This window comes from Cyanistes caeruleus, chromosome 9 (genome assembly GCF_971803275.1).
Source record: "Cyanistes caeruleus chromosome 9, bCyaCae1.hap1.1, whole genome shotgun sequence".
Classification (NCBI taxonomy): domain Eukaryota; kingdom Metazoa; phylum Chordata; class Aves; order Passeriformes; family Paridae; genus Cyanistes; species Cyanistes caeruleus.
Window position 1 is genome coordinate 5873153 of NC_141709.1, and position 24682 is coordinate 5897834.

General features: G+C 40.0%; 1 protein-coding gene across 3 annotated transcripts in view; it reads left to right on the top strand.

Annotated features, from left to right (window-relative positions):
• The window catches only part of RGL1 (ral guanine nucleotide dissociation stimulator like 1), a 55129-nt gene that overhangs the window by 12406 nt on the left and 18041 nt on the right, over positions 1-24682 (top strand). For 2 of the 3 annotated variants that reach the window (XM_023931627.2, XM_023931628.2), the window contains exons 3-4: positions 7930-8138; positions 14910-14987. In XM_023931627.2, the coding sequence (XP_023787395.2) occupies positions 7930-8138; positions 14910-14987 (287 nt within the window). Of the gene's footprint in view, positions 1-7929; positions 8139-14909; positions 16179-24682 lie in introns of all 3 variants that reach the window. The other variant, XM_086842706.1, reaches the window with a different exon arrangement.

A 24682-nucleotide genomic window follows, 5' to 3' on the forward strand; every position in this document is an offset into this window, starting at 1 on the left:
CAAGTGCAACGTAGTGTTTTTAAACCGAAACATAAAATATCTGCAAAGGGCTCAGGGCCAGCTTGTACTGTTTGTGCTGGGGCAGAAGAGAAGGTTTCATGACTGGTGCTATGGTTAGGAGAGTGCAGTAATTTGTGTAGGTGTGTGGTAGTTTAGTTGTCACACACTTCTGTTGGTCCGGTGAAATGCAGAATTTCTTATAAAGAAAATACCTGTACAACTGGGACAAGGATATTGCCATTGATTGCACATGTAGCCCAACACAGTCACAGCCAGGGGACTCTATGGGGGGGTTGTGTATACAGGAGAACATCAGGAGATACCATACTCTCCCTTGTGATGTCTAGATAATATAGTATAAGTGCAGTTTGGCCTGGACTAATGATTGAGTTAATATTTTTGGACTCTTTGAGCATGTAAATAAATATTCAAGCTGGTAACACTTAATATTATGAAACATTAGCTTCCTATTACTGCATTTTTTACTTAGACCCCACCCTGGATAGGCTTCTCAGTTTCAAAACAAAGGGTACTAGAAAGCACAGCTATGGAAATGAAGCTTATAATGCAGTTTAGGTATGTTTTCATGCTGTGGTCATAAAAGTGTTTTTTGACTACTAGCCTATTTCTTTTTAAAAGCTTAGAAAAACTTGGCATTAGAGATTGCTTACAGTAATTATTATGAGGCATGTAACAGCATTTCTTGGGTATTTGTTGTTGCACAAAAATATGTTGTTCTGAGTTCAGTTTACTTTAAAATATCAAACAGTCTTCTGCTAAGTATTTTCTCCTCTGTCAGAAGGTATTTCATCTCCCCTCACCGACATGTTTAATTTCCAGCTATTAATACTATTAATAATTTATCATTCTTGCTTTGTTGTTTACACTGGATACAGTGGCAGTTTACACTGATTTCCTGACCTGGTATAGATTTAATTTCTGTGTACTGTGTGAGCAAACTTTACAATGTGAAAGGAGACCCAACAATACAGTTAGGATGAATTAAAGCATTTTGGGTTATGTAATATGCATTTGTAGTACTGTTATGCAACAGAATTATTACTTGTGGCATCTTTAAATCCATTTTGAACTTAGCCCTGTTGCCTCATACAGGACCTTCATTGTTTCTACTGACTGTGCAGAAAATGATGATGAGCTCCACAATTAATTTAAATTACGTTTCTCGAAGGAGATAGAAAATAGTATGACTTGTCACAGGACAAGTATTCTGTTGGTAGTCAAAAATCATGATACCATATGAAATCTGTCTGATTGTGTTAGTGGTAATATCAATCATCCCCTCTTTTTGCTATGCTTGGTATTTATTGAAAAATGTCAGCATATTTTAGCATTTTTCATGAAAGAAACATGGCAAAGGGCTTTGCTGACCACCTTTCACAGACATTTTAATAATAGCTTTACTCTGGCATTTATTAGGGGGGCCATAGAGTTGATATTTTTAACATCAAAGCAGCTTTGAAATATCGAATATAAATACAGAATTTGCTGTGCTATGAGATTGATCCTCTCAGTACTTGTCAGATGCCAGGTGCATGGTACCTATTCCTGTAATCTATAATCAGAATCACAAAAATCTTTTTCAGACTCAAGTGAAATGTTTGAGCTGTCTGGTACCTTTTATGCTTGTTTTCTCTGCTCAGCACCTCTTCTCCCTTATGGTTTCCTGTAATGGTTCCAGGGTGCTTTGACATCTCCAGATTTCTAGGGCAGACTGGAAACTGTGAGAGTATGGGGAGGAAGGAAGAAGAGATAAGATAAAGGCTGTGAGCAGAAGCAGCAGTTACTGCTTCTGGGGCACAGGGGAGCTGCCCCAGATGCCTTTACCTCCTTAGGGACCCTCTGTAATCCATACCTGGGAAAGCTATTAGTAATTTTCACAATTAATCACTGCTTGCTTTATGCAAGACCCTGGAGACTTTGTAGAGCTCTTCTCTCAGGGAGACACAGTGTAACACTTCCTTTGGCTCCAGAAGTCAAAGTACTTAGAAAGTGAGCTGATTGTACTGCCAAAACGGGCAGTAAAACCCATTTCCTTGCCTTCATCCTGGTGTTCTGCTTGCTTAACTGTTTATTATTTTGAATATTTATTTACTGCTTTGTTTGGAGATTAGACATTTTGGTGTTTCTGGGCACTGAAGAGAGGAGAATACTGTTTTACAAATAATTTTCTTCTAATACAGAAGGGCTTTGGGAAGATGCTAAGTACAGAACACATTTGTTTACTGGATTATAGGAGTGTTTGTAGTAAATGTTGTTTGATGACAGATACTCCTCCAACAATGTAAGTTGCACAAGGCTAAGAGTCTTACCTGACTTACTGGTTTCTTTTTCTTGCTTTTCAGTTTCAAATTAGGAACTTGCTACCTTCAGTGTCCAATCAAAACCACCGCAAGGAGTATTTCATAGTACAAGTTATGAAAATAAAACATCCTTGGCATGCCTAAGAGGGAACAGGGTTGTGGTGAACTGCAGATCTGTGAAACACGACAAACAAAAAAGAAAAATAAGTAATCTGGTGATTCAGGTTCAGTTAACTCAATGACGACACCAAATCAGCCAAGAGAAGAGGGTGAGGGGCCTTCTATTGGTTTTGTTAAAAGTCTTCCTAGCAAGAACAGAGGTGAGAGGCAGGACAAGAGGGAACTTTTTGTAGGTAGAAAGCAACGAGAAGGTAAGTGCATAAATCATACAAGGTAGAGATGGAGATACGGAGCTGTTCAGGTGATTTTTTTTTTTCTTTAAAAATCTTGTATGCTGCACAGTGAACCTCTTGGATGACTTGATTTTCAGTGAATAATATGGCTATGTTCCTTTGCTGCATAGATGCTTCTGAGTGGGTAAATTCAGAGCAAGAATTTCTATGTTCCCATGGCTGGATAAGCTCCAACATTTTTAAGAGCTGCACAATGCCATTTTAACCTAGACCTCTTTGAAGATTCAATTTAGCAATGTACTTGCTAAAACTCCTTTGGATGCATGCAGGGAGAGGTGGTTTGTGAATTAGACTTATTTGCTTTTACTTTGATTCATGTAGAGCTCGTCCTACAAAATTCATCAATATCCAAATGAGTATAAATTTGCATCACTTCAGAAGGTGTGGGATTGCACACCTCAGCTCCATGGAATGCCTCTTGTTTCTCATTTTCCCCGCACTGGCTTTAAGTAGCTGCAGGGTGTCCGAGTGAAAAGGTCCTAACTGAGCAGCAGCATTTGTGTAAGAGGCTTTTTTCCTTTTCTCTTTTTCCCTCTAAATCTGCCCCACAGCTTTGGTGACTTTGCCAGCGCTTCAGACAGATACCAACCAGGCTGTGAGCTCTGAAGAGACAACAAGAATGCCTTTTGTGTCATGGTCATGGAATTAATTGGTCCTGGAAACTCTGTGTCGCTGCCAAGAATGGGTATTTCTGTGGCAAGAAGGGAAAGGAAAAGGACAGAGCTTTGGGAATCCAGGAATACCTCTCCTTTTTGGAGTTCAGGAAAGAGTTCATAAACTTACTTTGGCTTCTGAGTTTAGTATACTCAGTATGCAGAGTTTAGTTTTTTGGTGGGTTTTTGTTTTTGGTTGGTTGGTTTGTGTTTGTTGTTTGGTTTTGTTGTTTGTTTTTTTAAACAGTATCCAAAATGAGGAAGTGAGAGTTAGTGTTGAGAGTTTTGTGGGGAGCTCTGGCATAATTTTATTTAATTTCCAAGTGCACTGTGGGATAAAAGCATCATGATGGCCTTTGTCTACAGGACATCCACCACTGTCCACCCAAGCCATGCACTGCCAGTCACGCTTTCCTAGGCTGGAAATTCTGTTCCAAATTCAGTTTTCCCCCATGCAGACTGTTTTCTGTGCTTGTAGCTGGGTACAGAGTGCAGTGGTGTGATTTGCAGGGCTCTAACTCTGGCAGGCCCACAGAATTGAGGGCAGGAGGCAGTGGGGATGAAAACAGCCTGGCCCAAAACGCTTGAAATACTTGTGACTCTGTTTGATAAGATTAGCCCAGGCACTGCTATGTGGCATTGTTTGGGCAAAATCGCCACTGCTCTGAGGATTATTTTGTTCAGTGGTCATGTGGTGGAGTTGGGAGTCAGTGCAGATGAAAGTCAGCTACTGTGGGTCTGGCTGTCCTGCACCTGTTTCTATCCACTCAGTTATAAACTCCATCAGGGTCTTTGTTGGAAGGAAACACTTAGTCAAAAAAGTTGTTAATGTCTTTGCAGAATGTTTGACTAAGACAACTAAACAACTTCTGTTTCATCTGTCTTGCTGTTTTCTTTAATGATGTGTATCTGCATGTTAAATGAGGGATATTTTAGGTTTTTCCTCTCTTAGACTGACATTATGGATGCTTATATTTCTTTATAAGCTTTTCAAGTTTAATCATTCCATGATTTGATTTTTTTTCCTTTTTTTTTCCCTCCAAGCATGAGTGTTGATATTAAAGATATGTGTTGGAGAACCTGTGTGTAGGGAAGCAATGTGAAAAAAATAAGGTTAAAATCACAAAGAGCATCTAATTCCTACTTTCAGAAGGTTAAAGCAGACTCATATTTAGACAAACAAACAAACTCTTGATTAGAGTGCTTTATTTTGAGTTAATGTACAAGTTACTGCACTTCAGGCACATGTATTCCTGCATAGGGTGCCTGTCCAGTAAGTTAATAAAAACAGAGTGGAAAACTCTCCATCTTGAAGACAAGGAAGTAAGTTTCAAGGAAAATGAAAAGCATTTAAAATTCTGTCAGAATTGGTAAAAATGCATTTGAAGTGTTAGTTAGAGGCTCCTGAAAATAAATGTAAAATTTCTGAATAAAACAAATCTTTAGTGGAGTGGTAATGTTTCAAATGACTGACTCTGAAGAATATTTGCTATCTCCTTTTCTTATTGTTCATCCCAGTTGTTTTAGTATTTTTCCCAGTCTGCATAATAAAAACCAATTTGACTGATTCTTACTTCCAGAATCTCAACAGATAATGTTTGCATTAGGAAAAGTCTGCAGAGCAGTGGTTTTTTTTTTGGATGAAAGCAGTTGTTTCCAGTGTTATTTCTATGACAATGACTACAGTCTTGTATGTCTGATTGGGTACCAGCCTGGTTCTGAACTGATCTAAGTTTTATCTTGAGACTAATCCCTCTTGCTAGGCTGTAGCATTTATTTAGGCGATGGTGCTGTTTATAGTTAATTCACATTTCCACTGGAGCTTAGCAGATAGTGTTTGGAGGAAGCTTTTCAGCCTGGATGTGTTTTGGTCTGCATGGAGTTCTCCTGTTTCAGCAAGATAATGTTTTGTGCTGTAGAGCTGTAAGATGATCACCTTAAAGACAGTGGGCCCCTCTGAAGGTACAGCATTGCCAAGGGTTAGTAAAGCTGCTAGAATTACACATCAGTACACACACAACCTCAGAAAATAAAGATCTGCAAGGATATACCTCCATTCAATCTTTCTATATTTGCTTTAGAAAGATGTTGTCTGTCTTGTAGGAAGCTACTTTCTCGTTACTTACACTTGCAGATTATCGAGGTTATAATCTGTTGCCTGAAAAATCAAAGTGAGATTTTAAAAGATAAAAATCAGACTATAAAATGCTCTATCTATTTATTTTAGAGGACTAGGAAAATGTTATGTAAGCCCTGAAATGCTGAGGCTTATAGACCACTGGAAACAGTGCTGAAGGAGACAAAGAGGAGCTGGAGAGCTTTTTTTGTTCTTTGGATGTACAAAACAGTGCAAAACAGGCGTCATTTATTGATACCATTAACAGTGCATGGTCACCATGGACCCATGTCAAAAATTGCAAAGAGCTTTAAGAGTGTGTTTTCATGGCAGTGATTAGAGTGTTCCTCTGAGCAGAGAGCTCTAAAGGAGACATGAAAACTCCTTAGCCTTTGGGTTGCCTGGTTGTGTGAGTGAAGAGATGCCCTCTTGATTAAATCCAGACTGAGCAGTTTCCTGTTAGCTTGAAACTCAGCCCACAAGGTCTTATTCTCAAAGCCTGTTATTGAGTTTGTCTGCCAAGTCCCTTTTCCTTTTAAACTTACAGGCAGAATTGCTAAAATAATACAAATACAAGCAGTCCCAGAACTCTCACAATGATTTCTAACAGTTTCATATTTTGTTGACAAAGTTTTAGGTTTTTAGGAAACTGTTGTTTTATTTTGCTTTGGTGGGATTTTTTTGTTTTGTTTTGTTTTTTTTTAACATTTTCCCAATGTGATGTCTTGGGGAAGTTGTAGTGTTACAATTAATGGAAAATTTTGTGCGTGTATCAGTCTTGGAAGCAGATTCTGCCCTTGTTTTGAATATACTCACAAGAGTGAATGAGAGGGTTTTATGTGCCCTGAGTAAATATGCCCATAAACCATTAAACTGTGAGTGGGGCAACTGCTGGATCAAAAATTAAGAGTTAAATACAGTGGTGCAGACTTTCTACCCTGTCTGAAGGTGGTTTTATTGTGTAACTAATTATTTTAAAAAGTTATCATAATTGTAAGATAAAGAGTTAGCAAGAAAATAGATTTGGTTTTTTTTATGCAACCAAGTTTTGCTTAAGGAAAATTTGAATGTAAGAGTTACATAGTGGTGACAACATACCCTGATGATAATGTTGCTGTAATGACAGTGTCAAACATAATCCCAGGTACAGTTTTAGTTCATTTTTATAATATGTTTCCAGATGCACCTTTAAGTCAGATATATTACAAGTTATACGCCTTTCTTTTAAAAAGCCGTAAGATCCATGGAACAAAATGTAGCAAAATATTTCCATGTCTAGTCTGTTTTGTTATTTTGGGTTTTTTTTAATACAGACAGTAATGTTGTATTTTAATGTTGCAGCAAGGGTTTGTTTGATCGCTTTAATCTGTGAAATAAGATAGCAGAGCTTTGTAAATAATATTAGAGATAGAGCTTTAGAATGATGTTAAAGATATCTGTATTGTTTAAAACTGAAAAGGATGTCTATTAGAAACAATTCTAAAGCAGTGGAGGGTAATCATGTAAATAGGAAGTGGGTGGGGTATTTCTTCTTAATTATCCTATGAATAGATTTATTTTTTTTTTCCTTTGTGTTTCATCAGTATCCTGAGCCAGGATTGGTGATGCTATCTTTGTGCCCTCAGTATCAAGGTGTTTGAGTAAATATTGGATGATTTTTATTTATAATCCCATTTTTTTCCCCACATACTTTACAAAACAGGATTTAAACCAGTCACAAAAATACTTTTCTGAACTGTCCTCTAAATAATGGCATAATTTAAGGAGGTGTTCTTTCAGACTTAAAGCAGGCTGTAAGCATTTAAGACAAATGCTGTTTGAAAAACATACCCACACACAGTCCCAAACCGTAGATTTATGGACAGGTATTGCCCCAAGTGGAAACTCTAAGAGGAAATTGGAGTGTTAGAAGGCCTTGTTTGTGAGATGAGTTTGACACCCTCCTTATAAAAGTATCTTGAAATATTTTTGCACCAAATGTGTTCTGACCTTGGGTGGTGTGGCACCCCAAGCTTAGTATTTTCAGCAAGGGAATCACAAATGCCAGTGCTTAAATTATGGTCAGTTTTCATGTTTATTCAGAACTTAAATGAAACACTGAATTACCACTTTTGTTCCCTTCAGTAATATTACTCTTTGTGGGATAATGGATTGTCTTTTAGGTAATAATATATGGTGGAATCATGACTTAACTTGATAGTGGTCACACTGTAAAATGTTTTTTTGAGCATGTCAGAGAAATGCTTTAATATAAAGTTACTTAAAATCTACGTTACTTGATACAGCATTTGGTGCTTGTAGAGCACCAAAAATTGACACAATCATTTAGTAACTGATGTTGGCCATCTCCTGGCCAAAGATAGGACTTTATCTGTGTCAGGGGTCTGTCTCCTGCCTGATTTTTGTACTCTTCTTTCCTTTTGTAGGGTGAAGGAGACCAGTTACCCCCAGAGCACACTGTCAGACAGTATGAAACGTCCAAGATCAGGGCTATAAAAGCTGGAACTTTGGAGAAACTGGTGGAGAACCTTCTCACAGCTTTTGGAGATGCAGATTTTTCCTACATCAGCATCTTCCTTGCAACATACAGGGCATTTGCATCTCCCAGGGCAGTGCTGGAACTTCTTCTGGACAGGTAAGAGCCACTGCTATGCAGTGGACCCATCATTTACACAACAGGGGAGAGTTGTCAGGAATTTCTTCCCTTGCTTTTAGTGGGTGTAGATTTAATAAGCTGTTGTTAAGAATATGCAGAATTTAGAATTTCAGCATAAACATCCAGTCTATAAATACAGTGATGCTCCCAACACTCCTCAAAGGATACGTAAGGAAAGTGTGCCATGCCTGGCTGCTAAAGAACTCAACTGGACCAGCACAGCAAAAGTAATAGTTTCCTCTAGAAAACTCAACAGAATGCATGGGCTGCAAAGTCATACCTAGAATAAATTCTAAAATTTTGTTAGATACCAATATTTTCAGACCTAGCTCTTCTGTTTGGGAGCTGCTGATTCAGAACAGGGATTGTACAAACACAAGAAAGAATTTGCTCTCCTGTTCTATTACATCACATGAATGTGCAGCTATAAATTTTTGCAGACAGCCCAAGAACTGCTAAATGTTCTAAGAGTAGCTTTTAGGGTCAGACTGTTAAATCATGGCTGCTGTGTCTGCATAAATGCTTGGAACACACAGCATTAGTTTCTCACCCTAAATTCTAACTGACACATGGCTGGGTCAGGTGTGTTCTTATTTTGGGTGTGTCATATTTGCTGCACTTTCAAAATCTGTGATTCACAGAAATGGTTGCTCTGGCATGAGGTAATTAGGACAGAGAAGTGGCATAAGAACTCTTAGGGTTTCATTTTGGCTCTTCCACTAGGTAGATGAGGAATAAGGCATGGACAAATTATCTGTGCTTCTCTTTTCTATCTGAAAAGGATAATCCTGGCTGCTCTGTAGGAATGCTGTCTGGCTCATTTAGTAAAGATAATAATAATAACAACCTGACAGTCAGGTAAGCAGTCAGCTGAGAAAAGAACAGCCATCCTGGAGAGTAGAATTGGTTACAGTTACATTGACTGTTCTCTCATTCCATCCCAATTCTAGTTCTGAATGAGAGTAATTATAAAAATTGCCAGTGGATACATACAAGAACTTAAACATTGAAGCTCTAAGGAAGTTGACCCTGCCTTCTTCCTCAGAGAGGACAGGAAATCCCAGGAGAACTGTCTCCATAGAACAGAATTCTCTTTTCTAAGCCCAGTTTTGATCTTGTTGGTTTGTGCATCTCTCTAAGGAAGCTACAATACACCCTTCAGAGGAATGGGCTGCCTGGTCTTGTCAGCATTGTCCCCAGCCTTTTATAATACATGACAGGATCCACAGAAAATCCTAGGAGATTACCACTTCCTTCCCTTCTGTCATGGTTTTAAAGCATTAGCTACAAAATCACTAGAAAACTTACTCATTTCTTGCTGTGAGATATAGATTAGGAGAAGGGCAGAACAGGCTTAAAACTTAAAAGGAATAAAGAAAATTTATTAACAAAACTACAAGAATAAGAAACCCTTTCTCCAGAAACCCTTTTTCCTCACCACACAACCATTCTCTTGTTCACATGACAACATAGAGACAAAAAAACACTGGTGGTTAAACCAGTCCCAACTTTGCTATAGTCTTTTCATCAGTAGTCTTTGTAGAGAAAAAGAAGTCCTCGTTTGTCAGCCTATGGAGTTTTTCACAAGAAAACCATTTTCTCATGATTTTCTATTTCTCTGATGCCAGCCGCCTGGAAAACTCTGCCATCAGTTCTTTCTTCTCATTCCACACCACTCTGAGGTGCATTCATGGGCCATTAGGTCAAGGGGTGTCATTTTAAGGATGAGTTATTCCAAGGCCAAAAGTTCTCTTCATTTGTCTTTGTGATCATCTCTGGAAACAGAAGTTTTCTCTTTGTCTCTTAAGGGCCACAAATCTTCAACAACTCTCACTTCTCCGTTTCTGTTCCAGCATCTCATAGGATCACAACTACTTCACCATTCACTCAGCTCTATCAATGAATTACTTTTGCTCAGATCCACACTTTGAAATACTCCATTCCTCACAAAATACTCTTTCATGAATTAAAGGAGTTTTTTTCAGGACATTATTGTCCATCTCCATAGGTTTAACAAAAGAATATTTCAGCTTATTAAGGCATCTCCTTGTTTCTCTGAAATATATTATACTGTCAGTTCTCAGAAATGGCCAGTTATTGGCCAGGAGAAAAACTCCCATCAGCCTCCAGCAGCTTTAACTTCCTTAGGTGTTTCTCTTTGTTTCTTAAATGTCAATCCATCATGCCTTCTCTTCTCACAAATCATAGGAGTGTAGTGCTTAAGAATCCATGGATGTTTCTCATGGCTTTTTGTATATAAGGGATAATCTTGAATTTTATGGCTTGGGAAAAAATACAGATTAAACTTAAGTTATAAAAGTTAGAATGATTTACATGTAGCTGAGAAGTAGGGATTTGTGAAGAAAAGCAGATGTTATAATGAAAAAAATAGAAAAAAATAAAAAAGATTCAATAGTAATTGATTTTACTAGCTTGGGTTTCATCTCTAGATTAGATGAGAATAAGTACCCCAGAGCCTGCATTTTTGCAACTTTGTTTCAGTGATACTTGTTAATAATCAGAGTATAGAGACTAAAGTGGGTATTAGTGCATAATTTGTATTTGGTTTTGTGTGCCAGTGAAGTAATAATGAAAAATAACTTTCCATCTCTTAGGAAAAAAAAATCTCTTAAAAAACTCTTAGAAAAAGAAAAGTGGCACAGTTTTGGCATTTGTTGTCACTTTCAGTTTCATCTGAAGAGCTTGAGCCCTGTCTCTTATTCTTGGGGATAGAGCAGGGTTGTCAAGTAAGGGAACAATTAGAAGTGCTGAGCTCTTGTTGTTTGGTCCAGTGATATGACCAGATCAAAAAAGGACCTTCCAGCTTTTTATAGGTGAGCAGCTCCTTGGGAGAGAGGAGGAGGGAACAGCATCCACATCATTTGCAGGATATTTTGTTTCGTAGGTATATACTCACTGTAAATCTTCCTCCACAATTTATTTGTGGAAGCTGGATCACCCTCCAGCCCGGTGCATTCAATTTATGCTGGATTTGCTGTGGATACAGTGCTGAAGAATTGTCTGATGAATGTGTTGGACTTAGACAAACCCAGCTTAAAAAAAACTGGGACTCTTGGGAAAATGTCCTGGGAAATGTGCATATCCTGTACCCTAAGTGTGTGGGGAAACCTCTTGGTCATTTGATGCTGTCTGCAGAGTATCCTATCTAAGCAGTGCAGTGCTGACTGAGTTTGGGGCAGAAAGCATTTATGGTGTCCAAAAGCAGGTGAGGCTCTCTTCCCTGAGTCAGGGGAGCAAATAAAAAAGCTGATGCTGTGCTTATCTGGTCGTTGCATTTTTTTATTTTCTTTCCTTCGGGACTTCACATTACCCTTTTGCTTTTGATTAGATTTGAGACAGAAGCCATATGATTTTTTTTCAGCCAGATTCAGCCTATAAAGGTTTTCTTCTAAGATAGATTAGAAGTCACTAGACAAAATCTTGAGCATGGGCTGGTGTGTTGAGAAGTGAGTAGTCCTACTTGTGTTTCCACATTTATTTATTTAGGAGTAATTGAACATCTACATCCCTTTAGCAGTCATGGGAGTTTGGCATCTAAGTGCAGCAGACAGCTTTGGAAATCTGCTAAGCTTTTAACACTGTACCTTCTGATATTTTCTAGCTGTTTGGTACAAGTGGGCAGGGAGAGTTAAAAGAAAAAGATCCTGGTGGCATTTTTGATGTGGAAGCCTTCCATGGAAGCTTCTGGAGGGAAGAAGAGTGGCTTCTCCTGGCCCTTGATATGCGGATACAGTGTGGTGCCTTTGGTATTTGCAGGGGGGTATTCCAAAGAGTGATGGAAGCCAGAGTTGCTTAGCTATCCAGATGAGGTTAGAAGGTGGCCAAATTCCTCTCTTCCATAATGTATTTTGCCCTGATAACCATGTTCCTCAGAAGTGGAGCTGTGCTGTTCTTGGCACAGGCAGAGAAAGTAGCAACCAGTCCCTGTCTGAAGCAGTTTACAGAGGAGGGAATTGAAATTGTTTGGTGCGAGAGTTGGAGCTGGTTAATGACAGCAAAGAACAAGTTAAGTTTATTTTTATTTTTCCAGTCATTCCTTTTGCAGGAGGATGGTTTCCTGGAGGGCATGTGAAGAGGACAGGGGAGGCAGAGGGGGAGGGTCAAAGGAATGGGTCCTGCAGTAGCAGAGCCACTTGTTTTGAGACAGCAGGTTTGTAGTGTTTGACTCACTTCTGTTCCTGTAGCATCTATTATTTTGTCTTTTTTTCCTTTATATCAGGTGGCTTGTCTATTCAGCTAAAGAAGTGATTTCACTTCCACGACTCCATGTATGTAGGATTCAAACCATCTTATTTTTCTGAGGATCTGGCCTTCCAAATAGCTTGTTTCAATGCTTACAAGCTTATTTAGGACTTTGGGGCTGTTGCAGAGACCACCATTCCTTATTATTTCTGAGTTATTCAGAGTATTTTCCTCCCTCTCTCTTAACGGAGAGGCAGGGATGTATTTTCCACTCTATTTTCCAGTATTTAAACATTCAGTATTGCCGATTACATTCTAGTCTCACTTGCTTAGTCTGTTTGAGTGTAGTCTGTAACTTCCCAAATGCAAGGCCGAAGAGTTCTTCGGCTATAGGATCCTTTTGTTTCTCTTGTCTCTTTTTGTATGCAAAGCATTCCTAGGAGGCTGGGCAGTGAAAGGCTCTTTGTCTGGGAGCTGGTGAGAGGAGAGTGCTGGAAGGCTGCAGAAAGGCTGTTCTTTAAACCAGTTGTGTTGTTAACTCCTCCTAACCCGTATTTAATGATCTGTTGTTCATGGAAAGATGAGAGATAGGCAGAGATTTATATCTGGCAACATAAGGAACCATTATATCCTTCTCCAGTTTTGTACAGAAAACTGCCTGCTCTTTATTGCTGTCTTAGAGATTTCTCCTGTAAAACCCAGCTTGCGTCTCTAGTGGGATTAAAACACAAGTGCCTAATGTTCTGCGAAGTTGTATTTAATATTTCATGCAATAGTAGGACAATGATATTGGGACACATCTCAATAAGTTTTCCTCAAAAAATTAACTGCAAGGTTTGAAAACTGAATATAAAAATTTAATTTTTCTTTTAAAAAAATTCTCTAGCAGGGGGAAAGTGCATTTTGTCTACTGGCTAAGATATGTTTTAGGCATCTTACAGAGTAGGAGATGGAAATCCTATCCCTTTAACGACAGGTCTGTGATTCTTATATACGAAGATGATATGCCGATAGAAAAACTATAACTCACAGAGTAGTTATAAGAGTAGGTATGAATTTATTCAGCACTGAGGTGCATGGGGAATGCACCTCCAAAAAGCATGCACACCTTTTAGATTTGGCTTTCTCTTTTTATCCTTTACAAACTAGGGTTGCACAACACGCCTAATACATATTCATTTCCTAACTCCACCTCACTTCATATTACAATTAGCTCCACGCCCCTTTGTGGCTGCACAGTGGTCGGTTTTGGTCAGTTCAGTGGTCGTCTGGCGGGGGGGGGGGGGGGGGGGTGTGTGTCTTTGGGATGAGGTCAGCAATTTCCTCCTTAGCTGGACTTTTCACCTTGTCTTCTTGTGCATGCTCTTTTTAGTCCTTTGACCACCTTTCAGATGTTCCTTCCGGCTTAGGGATCCAAAGAATCCCCTTATCCTGTGGTGCCTTTGTCTTTGCATCCTGTTTGTGTATTCTAGCTCTTTATCTTTTCTTGCTCTTGTGGGATCATTATAGGTTTTTGTCAGCTCCACCCCTTCTTCTGGTCAAGCATTTCTTTATGCTTAATTCCTAATTCTTAATTTCTCTTTTTCAAAGCCTTAGACCAATACTTGAGAGGGGCATAAAACTACCACCACTTCCATGCATTGAAATATTTTTGGATCAGTTTGTGACAGTTCTGATATGAACATTTGGAACAAAAACTGTTCTCTCTGTCTGATGTTACGAGGTTGTTGTAGCACAAGCATTAAGGATGCACATGTTTTAACTCTTCAGATTAATTGAGATGTATAAACCTATATGGATAAAATCAGCTTGTATTCTTATTCTTAAACCTGCCTGTAGGGAGCTATGGAATTCTTCATGGATAATTACGGAGCTGTAGATCCAAAACAATGGGCACTCCTGCTGAAAAATGAAGTGCCTGATCTTGCCTGCAAGGCACAGGGTTGTGCCTTGTAGGTAAGAGATTTCTGTTTGGCACTGTTGGAGTTGTGCCCAGGGTTCCCTGTTTCCCAGTGGTGTTTTCACAGCATTGTGGGCTTTTTTCACTTATGTCAGGAGTTTGGGCACAAAGTTAGCACTTGTCACCTAAGAAACCTTGAAATAACACTTGGAGCTGTTAGGAATGGCAGGTGCTAGAGACACAGAAACTGTATAGGGAAGGTGGTTTTGTTACAGTCCTGTTGCACACTGGAATATTGCCCTGGGAAAAGATGAAGTGAAAACAGGCAGAAGGGTCTTGGAGCTGTGAGCAAAGACATTGTTCTGGTTGATTCCTCCTGTGTGCAGGCTGATTCATATTAATTAACAAATTAGGTTGGAAGATACTGGCTGTTTCTTTAGGATATTTTCCCTCCTAAATGAAATAATCTTCAAGGTCCTTAATTCTGCCCACCTGTTAAGATTCCTTGTAGTTTGAGCTGGAAGCACTTTGTAGTTGTTTATGGTAATTGTATACAAATTACGCTGTCTTGGTTTAGGGCAAATTCGGGAGAGAACTATTTGCTTTTATTCACTAGAGTTTTTTCTAAAATCCACCTCCTTTTTCAGGTTTGGAAACCTGGAGACCTCAAGCCATGGAGAAGTGGCAAACCTGAATTCCTTGGACTCTGAGATGGTACTCAGAGCGTAAGTTTGGATTTCACTGTGGAGCAAGCCCAGGCAGGATTTGGTCTTGGAGGAGGATGTGAGCAGCAGAGCTGTTGTTTCCCTTGAAAATTCACAGCACTGTTTGCATGCTTAAACAAGCATGTGGAAAGGCCAAATGTCCGTTATCTTGTAACATATCCAATAATACAATCCAGTCATCTTTTGCAGGGAAATTATTTTGGAATTAAACATGAGATGAACACATCTAGGCCAGCATTTTGCTAATTAAACAAACAAGGAGTGTTTGTTTCCTCTGCCTTATCTGTGGCAGCAAGTGGTTATTGCTTATGAGTGATTTTATTGTCATTACAGCAATGCCTGCTGTACATTACAGCAAAGCTGAGGGTGACTCAGGCAACATGTGTGCATGGATCTTTTCCATTAGTGCCCTGTGATTTACAGTGCTTTTAGAGTGAAATTTAAATTCTGAGGGCATCTTCATTTGCAAAAGAAATATCAAAGCTGTTCTGAACTGCAGTTTAAATGAGAAAAAAGGTGGTTTGGCTATCCTCTTAGGGTTTTATCTTTAGACATTGGGTGTAAAATGTGCCTTAGGTCATCAGCATTCGTACTTTGACATCTGTGGTTTACATGCACTGTGGCATGTGTAGTTATATTTGATTACAGAATGAAAATGTTTGATTCTTGTCAGCATTACTGGTTTTCTGTTCCTCTTGCCCCATGGGACTTGATGTAGTAGCTCAACCCTCAGTCCTTCCTGGCTGGTAAAATGTTTTTCTTCCATTTTGCTATGAGAACTCCTCAAAGAAAAGCTGGTAATTAAAACTTGGTTACAGGCACCAAGGAGGCAGCATTATGTCATGGGTAGAAGCAATAACAGCCAGCCAGTCATTCCCACACTTCCATCCAGATTGAGCTCTAGGGTCTCTTCCAACTTTGGGCAAACCATTTGACATCCCCTGATTTCAGTCATAAAACATGAGCTAAAGTTGTATCCTTCATGCAGAATAGCTGAAAGATTTGTACTGGGTGTGAGGAATTAGTTTCACCAGTATAAACCATGGTGGGATTAATCCTCCAGCTGACTTTTTGTGGTCACAGAGGACTTTGATGGTGAGATGGAGAGAAAAATGGTGAAAGTAATCGAGATGTTACCTGTGTCACTTGGGCTTTGGGAAAAATGCATCAACTTTTTTGTTACACCTGCAGGTGAGTGCAAGCAAATAACATTTAGTAGGAGAGTGTTTGTTTTGGTTTGTTTCTGTCTTTGTTTTTAGTGAAATTATTTTCCTCCTGATATACATATAGTTTACCAGCCTTGTCAGTTGCTTCCTGCTGCATCAATGCTTTTTTCCCTCTTGGCACATAACACCTTTGCACAGCCAGGGACAGACACATGGATGGAGCCTGTGGTCCTAGTCCTGTGGTAGCTCAACTTCTGATGAATTTTCTGACAGATTTTTCATTAATGTAGTTCAGAACAGCTGATTTTGATCCTTTGGCTTTCATAAGATATCCTTTATGCGTGAATTTGGTATCTTTACTCAAATCTTTGTCTGTAAGAAGTTCAACAATGAAGTTGTCAACAAAGTTGTTTGTCAGGTATATTTAAACAGATCCCATATAAATATGAATTCATGTTCCTTCTCTGAAAATTTCCATTGCTTTCAGTTGCTCTGGCTACTTGTCTCTTAGGTACGATTAATGGTATCTGGAAAGTGTTTGGCTTTGTAGTCATGTTGTGAAACATATTCTGGTAGTTCAGGTTTTCTCTTGTTTGAGATAATTCTAATATAATTGCATTTGCCCTCTTTTCTTATAGAACAGAAACATGATATAATTGTGCTCTTGGTTTTATATGACTTGGAGAAACAGGAGGAAGCAGCAGTGGAGCCTTGTTATTTCTTGCCATTAACTCTTTATTTCTCAGAGGAAAAATATCTCATGGGGAAGCCTGTGGTCTGTGGCCAGAGATCTTCTGCATTTATCAGATTCCTGTTGTGACAGCTTAGAGGATTTAAAAAGCCAGTTGGGCCATTAGAATTGTGATGCAATTTAAAGCATTTCCACTGGTTTGACACAAAAAAATGCTGCAGAAGTTAAAAACAACTGCAGGAGAGTTTATGACTTGTTAAGTACCTCATGGAGCCTGAAAGAAGGAGGAGTAAAAATTGAGGGTATGTGTGGAAGGAACATTTTCCTGTGTGGTGCTCTGTAAGCCCACAGGTTACTACTGCATTCTACATCGAAATTCGCTGTTCTTTTTGCACTTGTAGTATGGAATTATGATGTATTTTGAGGAGAATGCCTGATGTTAATGATCTGTTCTTTTTTAAATTATGTGAATATCCCACACAGTGTTTATGTACCTGCTTCAGTGTTCAGAACTTGCAAATCCTAACCTAGGGCTTGAGTACATTTGTGGCACAGCCTTGTTAGAGGGGCTTGTGGGAGCTTTAAGCCTGCCTTTCTGTTCCCAGATCCCATAGTGATTCCAGACTGCTGCTGTGATGTGTAGTTGTTACTGACCCAAGATCACTTCAGCTGTGTTCAGAAACGTGCCCTCCTATGACCCCTTCTGTCAAGGGGATTTTCTCTTCACTTGAACATCATTATCATTTTTTGGGCTGCTGGAGTGGTCAAAAAATTGTATTTTTCAGCAGGGATCTGATTTAATTACATCTAATATGTGGTTTAAACAAAATTGCCATGCTTTTCAAAATACTTTGGATCTTAGAGTTGTGAGTAAACTCATCAAAACCATCAAACATTTTGTAAGCTTCTAATAACCTGCCTTTTTCGTTCCCTGTCAGAACCCACCTTAGCTTTTCATGTTCAGTAACTTGCTTTTCACACTTCTCACTACTTTCAGTCAGTCAGACAGTTCATCATCACAAGTAACAGAAGACTAAAGTCCAGAAAGGGTCATATTTTCCAGCTAAACATCTGAGTTAGGTGGACTTCAACCTGTGTTTCCAGGAATGTGATGCTGTGTTTCTTAATTGTCTGGTAAGGGAGTTGAAAGGAATAGCTTATTTGACCCTCTAACTCTTGTAAGTAATTTTTTTGTTCTTCCTGTTAACATATCAACAAGATTGCCTTGTGCTATGTGTCATGCTGCATGTTTTTGTGTCAAGGGGTGACAGACTTCCCTTCTCATTGTAGGTTGTTGTTGTCTTTGGAGTCTTCTGTCTTCTCTGCATGGTTTTTAGTTCAGGACTGACTTCTGTTCACATTCAAAAAAATGTGAAACACACCAAAGTGTGTGACAATTCAGAATAAAACCATATATATATTAAACACAAACAAATTATCAGCATGATTAATTGTATTAAGATTTAAAGAGAGGCTCATAAAATTTCTGCCATAATTTGGTTATGTTCTTGCCTTTTAAATAAGGTTGTATAGTTCAAATGTGTTGTTTGGTACATGTCACCTGATGAAAAGCAAATGAGGAAAGAAAGCAAAAAGTAGTTCTTTCTCTTACCCATGTCTAATGTGAAGGCTTGTTGCACCTCATCAGGCAGAATCGTGGAAAACCTGAATGGGATAGTCACCTCCTTGAGATCTTCAGCACCTTTATGTATTCTGGGAAGGGGGTCAGCAAGCCAAGCAATTGATGCAGTGTGGGGCCTTCAGTCCTCCCCAAATGGCAAAATGCACTGCCCAGGAGATAGAAATAATGCTTTTGGTGATAGAACCTATCAACTGATTTCTCTTTGGAGCAGACCAGTTCCTCAGTTAACTCTGTTAAGAGGTTGGGTTTTCTATACAGGATGATCTGTGGAACAACTCGTGGTGTTTTCCTTCTCTAGTGAAGGACAGTGTTATTTTTGATTTCTGGAATTTTGATTAGTGGGCAATTAGTCCATTTCTGGCAGATAGCTGCTCCCAAAGGCTCTATGAATTTAAAGAGGTGGTGTGTTAAAAGAACAGACACTGCTTTCCCCAAAGGTTGACGTTGAAGACCAGGCAAAAGACTTGAACTGAGAAAGGAACATAAAGCCTTCACAATATAAAATATTGTAGCAGCTTGTACCTTCTGGGATTCAGTGGCTCCGCAGGATCCTGAGATGTCTCTGGGCATTGTGAGTGTCCCAAGCCAGGCCATGGCACTTGAATCCCTTGCTAAGCCTGTGACACCTGGGGAGCTGAGGTAGTACATCAGTGAGAGGTACTGAGCTGACTGCCACCAGTTTTAATGATTTGTGCCAGTGCAGTACCCAGAAGTGATTCATTACCGTCCAGACACAAAAAGCTGTCCAGGCTGGCAGTCCAGGCTTGCCTGCGATGTTTGCATTTGGTTCAAAAAGTTTAATGGTAACTGAATCTAGTTCCTTGGAGACCTTACTCAAAAATACAGGAATACAAACCTGGGGTTACATGCAGGAAAGGTTTTTCGAGAGACACACAATATTGGTCTGTAAAATTGAACCATAATTGTTTGTTTGTTTGCTTTCCATAGGTCTATCATTAGTACTGCCATGGCTTCTGAATCCTTGAGTAACAGCAAAAAGTCCTTTCAAACTTCCTCTTGGATTACAAGGCTGTGGTTTCCTTCTGTTACTGGCTTTGGTTTGCTGGTTTGGCGTCCATTGGTGGTGTTTTCCCTTAGATGGATGACAGGCCACAGAAATTAATTAAAATACTTGGGAATTTTTTGCTTGTCTTGAATGTCAGCTCATAGTTGCATTGGCTTTATTATCAAAATGTGGAATTTATTTGTTATTAAAACTTGGAATGTAGCAGAATTGAAAAACACAGACAAAGCAACTTTAAGCTAAACTGAAACCTTGTTTCATTCCCCAGCATTTGGGGGAAATAGTTCAAATAGAGAAAATTAAGGAATTACTCAGTGACCACGTGGCATGTCTTGCATGTCTTGTTCACCTCCCCTCTTCTGTATTAAAACAGCAAGTACCAAAACCTTCAGTGTAGTACCACAGCATTTGGAGTTTTTCATAGTGACAAGCAAACATTCTCCCATGGCTTTTTATGCGTTCAGATCTTCCTGACCAAAGCCTTGTCTTTTGGTTCCTTCTGAACCAAACAGTCCCACTGGAAAGCAATGTGCACAGTTACAGCACTGCAGAAGTAAAACTGGGCCTGAAAGATTGTACTCAAGGACAATAGACACCAAAGGAAAGTGAGACAAATGGAAGTAAATTGTCTGGGAGCTTCTGATGCCTGGGAAATCCATGGTGGGGAGATGTATTTGGGAGAGCAACAAGCATTCATTCCAGTAAAGAAAGTTAAGCTGAAATAACATCAGAATCTAGTGTGGTTACATGAGAGTCAAACAAAGGGCAGTGGAAAAGTGGGAGAGTTATGAAAACAACCAGAACCAAGCAGAAAATCAAATAAATAAAAAATGATTGGCATCTCAATTAAAACAAGGTAGCAAAGCTCTTCCCTTAGTGGCTTTATGTGCGTCCCAGCAAAAGTCTCCCATATGTTATTTAACAAGTTTTTTCCAAATCAGAAAGAGCGGACCATTTGCTGGAAGTCATCATTAGGATGGTATTTATAAACAAACTGGGTATGAGAAGCCACCCTCAGAGCAGTCTCTTCTTGTGGTTTACTTACATTTTACCTCTGATTTAACAAGCAAAACTGAGAAAATACAGGTGGCTTAATTTAGTCTGTGCAAGCAAGCCTGAGAGTTACTGCCTGGACATTGGAGGAAAGGGAATAGCCGTCTGTAATGAGTATTTTCTTGATGGATTTAAGAATGTATTTGGCAAATTATAAGTAGTTTTGTGCACATTCTTACAGAATTTTTAAAAAATTAATCGTTTAAGCTCTTCTTGCAGTTGAGGTTACCCTTATTATCCCTAAATGTTGAGATTCCCTTCTCATTCTTTAGAAATAATTGTTTTGGGATGAAAACACTGCTTTTGCCTTTTTGGTCGGAAATTGTGGTTTAACAAGTGTAAGTGCCAGGTCCTGCACTTTGGCTACAACAAACCCCTGCAACGTTACAGGCATTGGGGATGGTGTGGCTGGACAGTGCCCAGGAGGAAAGGGACCTGGGAGTACTGGTCAACAGCCAATTGAACATGAGCCAGCAGTGTGCCCTGGTGGCCAAGAGGGCCAAAAGCATCCTGGCCTGTATCAGGAATAGCGTGGCCAGCAGGAGCAGGGAGGTCATTCTCCCCCTGTACTCAGCACTGGTGAGGGCACACCTGGAGTTCTGTGTCCAGTTCTGGGCCCTCAGTTTGGGAAGGACGTTGAGACACTTGAGAGCCTCCAGAGGAGGCAATGAGGCTGGTGAGGGGCTTGGAACACAAACCCTGTGAGGAACGACTGAGGGAGCTGGGGTTGTTTAGCCTGGAAAAAAAAAAGGATGCCTTTTATTAAGGGAGACCTTACAACTTCCTGAGAAGTGGCTGTAGTCAGGAGAGGGTCAGTCTCTTCTCCCAGGCAATCACTGACAGAACAAAAGGACACTGTCTTAAGCTAATGCCAGGGGAAGTTCAGGTTAGATATTAGGAAAAAATTCCTTACTGAAGGAGTGATTGGGCACTGGAATTGTCTGCCCAGGGAGGTAGTGGAGTCACTGTCCTTGGTAGTGTTTAAAAAAAGACTGGACATGGCACTCAGTGCCATGGTTTAGTTGCTGAGGGGGTGTTAGGTCATAGGTTGGACTTGATGATTTCAAAGGTTGTTTCCAACCTAGTTAATTCCATGATTCTGTGAAATTCTGTCATTAATTCCTATCGAATCCTGTCAGGACTGTTAGAGTTGTCTTCCCCGTAGAGACAAGGCCAGGCAGAATTCCAGTGTGGTGGGAGGGTCTCATTGTCACCTCCACTGTGCCCTGATGAGCTGGCAGAGCTGTAGGACTTGGAGCTGCCACAGCCCTGTCACCTTCTGTGCAGCTTATGGGCAGAGGAGGGTGGGTGAGTTCTTGGTCCCACTTTGTGAACAACAGGCTCAGATACACTTCACCTACCTGGATAGGTTTTGGAGACTGAAACCTTTGGAGATGGAATCCAAGAAAAGCTGGTGTAGAAATCAGAAGGCTTTCTGATAGGTGTGAAACTAGAAAGCATTGCTTAGCAGAGCCTGGAGTCTGTGGCCAGCAGCACAGGAGTTAAGCACTGAGGGTTTTTTTTTTATCGGCAGGAAAGGAAGAATTTATACCTCATAATCAGTCCATGAAAAATGTAGTATTTCTTGCCTGAACCCTGTCTGAGCTCTGGGAAGGCCCCTGTTCCTATCTGAGTCTGTTGAGTACAGAGTTTCTTTGCAAGGGCAGCAAATATAAAGCTACTGCAAGATATGGGCAAGTGTCCAGCCCATTTCTGGAAAACTGCACTATTCCTTGCTCCAGTAGAAAGGCTGGGCAGCAGGAGATCACTAGGGCACAGTGTACCTCTTCTCTCTTTCCTATTTGCCCTCTTGACTGAAATGATTTTGCTTGCAAATTCAGTGTCTGTAGCTGTGAACTCTTCACCCTGCTCTGGGAGACTGTATCTGTCTTTAGCTCTGTTTATTGTTCAGTTTAAGAAAGTGGCCACCAACCAAGCCTCTGGAAACGGAGTTTAGTGTAGGGAGTGTGTGAATAATAATAGTACAAGAACTTGCCCCATGGAGAGGCTCTTCCTTCCAAAGAATGGCTGAATTGGTAAATAGTTGTAGGAATAGAATACCTAGCCTGGTTTTTGGTGTTGGGACCAGGGGGGATGATGGTTTGTGATGTGGGCGGGGAAAAGGAGCACGGAGCAGGAGGAAATAGACTATTTGGGCATGGAGTTGAGGCACAGTGTTCCCTGCCTGTGGTGGGAGTGAGAGGAAAACACTGGGCATAGAACAGTGGTGTTTGTGACTGTTGGTGCTGATGTGACAGCATTCTGGGTGTGTGTGTGGGGCTAGAGAGGACAAATGAAACTGGGAGGGTGGCAGGAGAGTCTGGGAGCATCTACCTGTTGTCGTCTTTCCTAACCTTGGCATGTGGAGCTGGTCTGGCACTGTTGGTAATGCTAAAGCTTGCAATGAAACCTGAAAGACAGAACATGTTTGCCTGTTAATTTTTGATTGTAAATACATTTCATTCCTCTGAAATTGCAATTCCAGCATTTCTCCTGTCAGCAAGCCTAACCAAAGAACATTACCAATAGATTTCCAAATACTTAAACTGAAAATTCAAAGTTGCCACATTATCAGAACAAGAAGGGAAAGAAACAGACTTAAATGGATGCAACGTGTATGAAATCTGTCTGGTATTAAAAATTAATTGAGTTTTGTGGAAAACCTACACAATTCAGATGAGACACATAGAGTGGGAGAAACTCTCTTTACCATTTCTTAACTATTTGTATATTTTGGGTGCTGCTGAGCAGCTGAGTTAACTAGAGACTGATATGGTTTCCCAGCTTGCAGCAGGAATGTGCCAGTACACAGCTCCAATACAGTTTCCTATGCTAGAAGAGACTTGAGGTACAGGAATGGTTTTGGAGACATGGAAAGTTCAGGGCCTTTTTCTCAGGAAGTTTAGGTGTTTATTGTGGCTTTTATTCTAAAATAAGGCGGTTAATGTTTTAAGAAAAGTGGTTATTTTTTAGTAATTTTCTATTTTTGCTACACTGAGTTGAAAATTGTCAACAATATTGCAGATTATTTCTGGAAAACCATAGCTTAAATTGTCTTTATTTTTTTTACAAAATCAAGTTGAAATGATGATAAATCCCTTCAAATACAGCATCTAAGGGCATTCCCACAAGCATATATTGTGCAGTATCTAAGTACCAATCTAACAGATGGGTGTGGATGAAAACCTACATAAATCAGAAAGAGCAAACAAACCAATCACCCCGCTTCAGGCAGGGTGGAAACCACGCTGAATCATCAGCTCTGCTTTCGCCTCATCCCCCTCAGTAAGTACAAGGATTGTTGATGGGTTGGTGTTCTTTTAGCTGCATGTATCTAAGAAAGTCTAGGATAACTTCCCTGAGCAAGGTCCAATGGTCCTACAACTCCTTAAGTATCTTTTTCCTGCTCTTCCAGCATGAGCAGGACACCCTTTTTGCATGCTGTAATTTGACAGTCCCTCCTTGGTTTGTGCTGAAGATGAAATCAAGACTCTGCTGATACAGTTTTAATCACTAAGATTAGCAGGATCACTGTGTCTCCTAGGCTCAGCTCTCTTGGCACTCCCAGACTGACTCTGGCACAGGCAGCCTTGTGCTGCAGCGAGGGTTTCATCCTCCCAGATGAGGCAATCCCACTCACTGTGTGTGCCTGTGGGGATTAGGTTGGGATTGTCTCCTTTTTCTTCCATGAAAACCACAGTTTCATGAGCAGGCAGGCATTGTAGATTGTAGATAAGGGGGAAATATGGCATGGAGGGATATGCAGCTCCTGTGTGGTCCTTAGACTCTGCAGCTGATGAAAGGCTACAGAAGAAGCATTTGATTTAGCATTTCCACTGGGAAGGAGCCATGAATACCTTGTTTCCTCCCTGCTTTTTTCCCACATCCTAGGGAGTGGTTATGGAGCAAACATTGAGCTTTTCCCAGTGGCCCAAGAAATTACCTTGTGTTTTTGATAGTGTGTGTGTAATGTCTGATGGTTGTTAAGCATGGCTGTGGTACAGCTCAGCACAGATACTTCAGGTGGACTGTGAATGTCTCATGTTTCTTGTTCTATTGGATACAGATACACTTAATTCTATCTGGATGCAAACACTGTGTTCTCTCTGTTTACTTGTA